At 42.3% G+C, this 2,633-nt stretch overlaps 1 protein-coding gene across 1 annotated transcript; it reads right to left on the bottom strand.

Moving 5' to 3' along the window:
- Window positions 1-1,368: 1,368 nt before the first annotated feature.
- On the bottom strand, window positions 1,369-1,857 carry LOC130966575 (uncharacterized). The gene has a single exon (XM_057891389.1). It carries the CDS (start codon window positions 1,855-1,857, stop codon window positions 1,369-1,371), a length of 489 nt encoding a protein of 162 aa, XP_057747372.1.
- Between the last annotated feature and the right edge of the window lie 776 nt (window positions 1,858-2,633).

Below are 2,633 nucleotides of genomic sequence, written 5' to 3'. Positions count from 1 at the left end.
TATCTTTTCCTGTTCATTCCCAGTCTATGTCCTGAAACCACTTAGCACACGAGTCACGGCATCGAATGGCATCAAGGAGAGATTAGAAATGTATCTATTTTGGTGCGAAATAAGCATGTTTTCCTTTATGAGGCAAAACTAGGAAAAGAATGCAAATCCTTATACTTCATGCAGAAAATGTGTGAAACCATTGATAAACCCTTTGAAATTAGCACAAGACAAACCCTCAAAATGGGGTTTGTCACATGGTAAATAAGGTATTGAAAGTATTAAATTGAACATGCAAGCAACCTTATAAAAAGTAATATATGATTGTCAAATAATTTCTTAGTAATCCACAAGCAAAATATAGAAAATAAAGACCCAAATAAATTTCCAACACCAATAAAAAGGGTTTAAAAAGAAAAAGGAAAAAGAAAACATAGATAATGAAAGTAAAAAGAAAAAGAAGAAGAAAACATAAAAAATAAGAATAAGAATAGAAAAGTAAAGAAGGAAGAAGAAAAGAAAATCCTTGATAATGGTGGTGAAAAAGAGGAAGTAGAAAGTGAGAATGAAGGAAGGAGGAAGAAGGGAGAAGAAAAAAATAAGAAGGGATAAGAAAAATTAGGATTTGGGGAGGAAAAGATAAGATATTTGGCTGATCTGGATAAGTTGTGCGCCGCAGACGCGGACGCGTGAGTGACGTGGTCGCATGGTGTGTCGTGTTTTCAAGTGATGCGAACGCGTGGGTCACGCGGTCGCGTGAGTTGATTTGTGCTATTGGCGCGAGAGCAACCTCGCGTTCGCGCAACTCTCTGTTTGAAACTCATTTTGCCAAATTTTATGGTGATGCGTTCGTGTGGATGACGCGATCGCGTGAATGGCCATATTTTGAAAACGACGCAGATGCGTGGTACACGCGTTCGTGTGCCAGGGCTTGTGCTATTAGCACGGTTCCAGCCCTGCTCCATCACAACTTACTGGCATACACCCATTTACGTCAATTTTACAAGGCCACGCGTTCGCGTGAGTGACGCGGACGCGTGGGGAGGCTATTTTGCAAACGATGCGAATGCGTTAGTGACGCGGTCGCGTGGGCGAGTTTGTGCAAAAGGCACGCCTCCAGCCACACTGTCGCGTGACTCTCTGTAAAATCTCTTTTCTTCCTTGAGGCACATATGACGCGGACGCGTCGGCGACGCTGTTGTGTCGCGTGCAATTTATTTTATGCAATATGCAAATGCAGATGCAAACTATATGTACTAATATTAAGAAGAGTTATTGAAAGGGGAAACTAAGGAGAGGGAAAAGAATGATCACACCATGGTGGGTTGTCTCCCACCCAGCACTTAGCTTTAACGTCCTTAAATTGGACGCTCCACTAGCTTAGTCTTCTGCTGTGGGTAGATCCTCCAAGAGGAAGATCTCTAGCTCCTTGTTTTTCGGAATCTTCTCGCCATGATATAACTTCAAGCGATATCCATTGACCTTGATAGGTTCAGAGCTTGAAAGATGGCTCAAGTGAAAGACTCCGTATGGCTCCGCCTTCTCTACTCGATAGGGACCGTCCCATCTGGATCTCAGCTTGCCTGGCATGAGTCTCATTCTGGAGTTGTAAAGTAGGACTAAGTCCCCAGGTTGGAACTCTCTCCTCTTGATGTTCTTGTCATGCACAGCCTTTACCTTCTCTTTGTACAGCCTGGAGTTTTCATAAGCTTCTAGACGAAGGGTCTCTAATTCTTGCAGTTGTAACTTCTTTTCAGCTCCGGCTTTCTCAAATTCTATGTTGCATTCCTTTACCGCCCAGAAGGCTTTGTGTTCTATCTCAACTAGGAGGTGACAGGCCTTTCCATAAACTAAGCGGAAAGTACTCATCCCGATTGGTGTCTTGTATGCTGTCCGTTATGCCCAAAGTGCATCTTGGAGCCTGGTGCTCCAATCTTTTCTATGAGGCTTGACTATCTTCTGCAATATGCGCTTTATCTCTCTGTTAGACACCTCGACTTGCCCATTAGTCTGGGGGTGGTAGGCTGTTGATACTTTATGGACTATCCCATGCTTCCTCAGTAATCCTGTTAGTCTCCTGTTACAAAAGTGAGTGCCTTGATCGCTCACGATTGCTCGTGGTGATCCAAAGCGACAAATAATATGGTTTCTAACAAAGGAAACAACAGTGTTAGCATCATCAGTGTGGGTAGGAATTGCTTCCATCCATTTAGAAAGATAATCTATAGCTAACAATATATAAAGGTGACAATTAGAATTTGGAAATGGACCCATGAAGTCAATGGCCCAAACATAAAAAATTTCACAGAAAAGTATAATCTGTTGAGGCATTTCATCCCTCTTGGATATATTACCAAACCTTTGGCAAGGGGAACAAGATTTACAAAAGTCAGCAGCATCTTTAAAAAGAGTAGGCCACTAGAATCCACAGTCTAAAACTTTTCTAGTTGTTCTTTGAGGGTCAAAATGTCCTCCACTCTCAGATGAGTGGCAGGCCGCTAAAATGGACTGGAATTCTGATTGAGGCACACACCGTCTAATTACCTGGTCAGCACCACACCTCCATAGATATGGATCATCCCATATATAATATTTGGACTCGCTTTTCAGTTTGTCTCTCTAATGCTTAGTAAAATCTGGAGGAA

This window comes from Arachis stenosperma, chromosome 3 (assembly GCF_014773155.1).
Source record: "Arachis stenosperma cultivar V10309 chromosome 3, arast.V10309.gnm1.PFL2, whole genome shotgun sequence".
In the NCBI taxonomy this organism is placed as follows: domain Eukaryota; kingdom Viridiplantae; phylum Streptophyta; class Magnoliopsida; order Fabales; family Fabaceae; genus Arachis; species Arachis stenosperma.
The sequence above is the reverse complement of the archived record's forward strand: the minus strand, read 5'-3'. Positions and strand labels throughout refer to the sequence as shown.

Excerpts from the sequence above, each read along its gene's own strand:
- LOC130966575 (XM_057891389.1), bottom strand. The coding sequence starts at position 1,857 with ATGAGTACTTTCCGCTTAGTTTATGGAAAGGCCTGTCACCTCCTAGTT.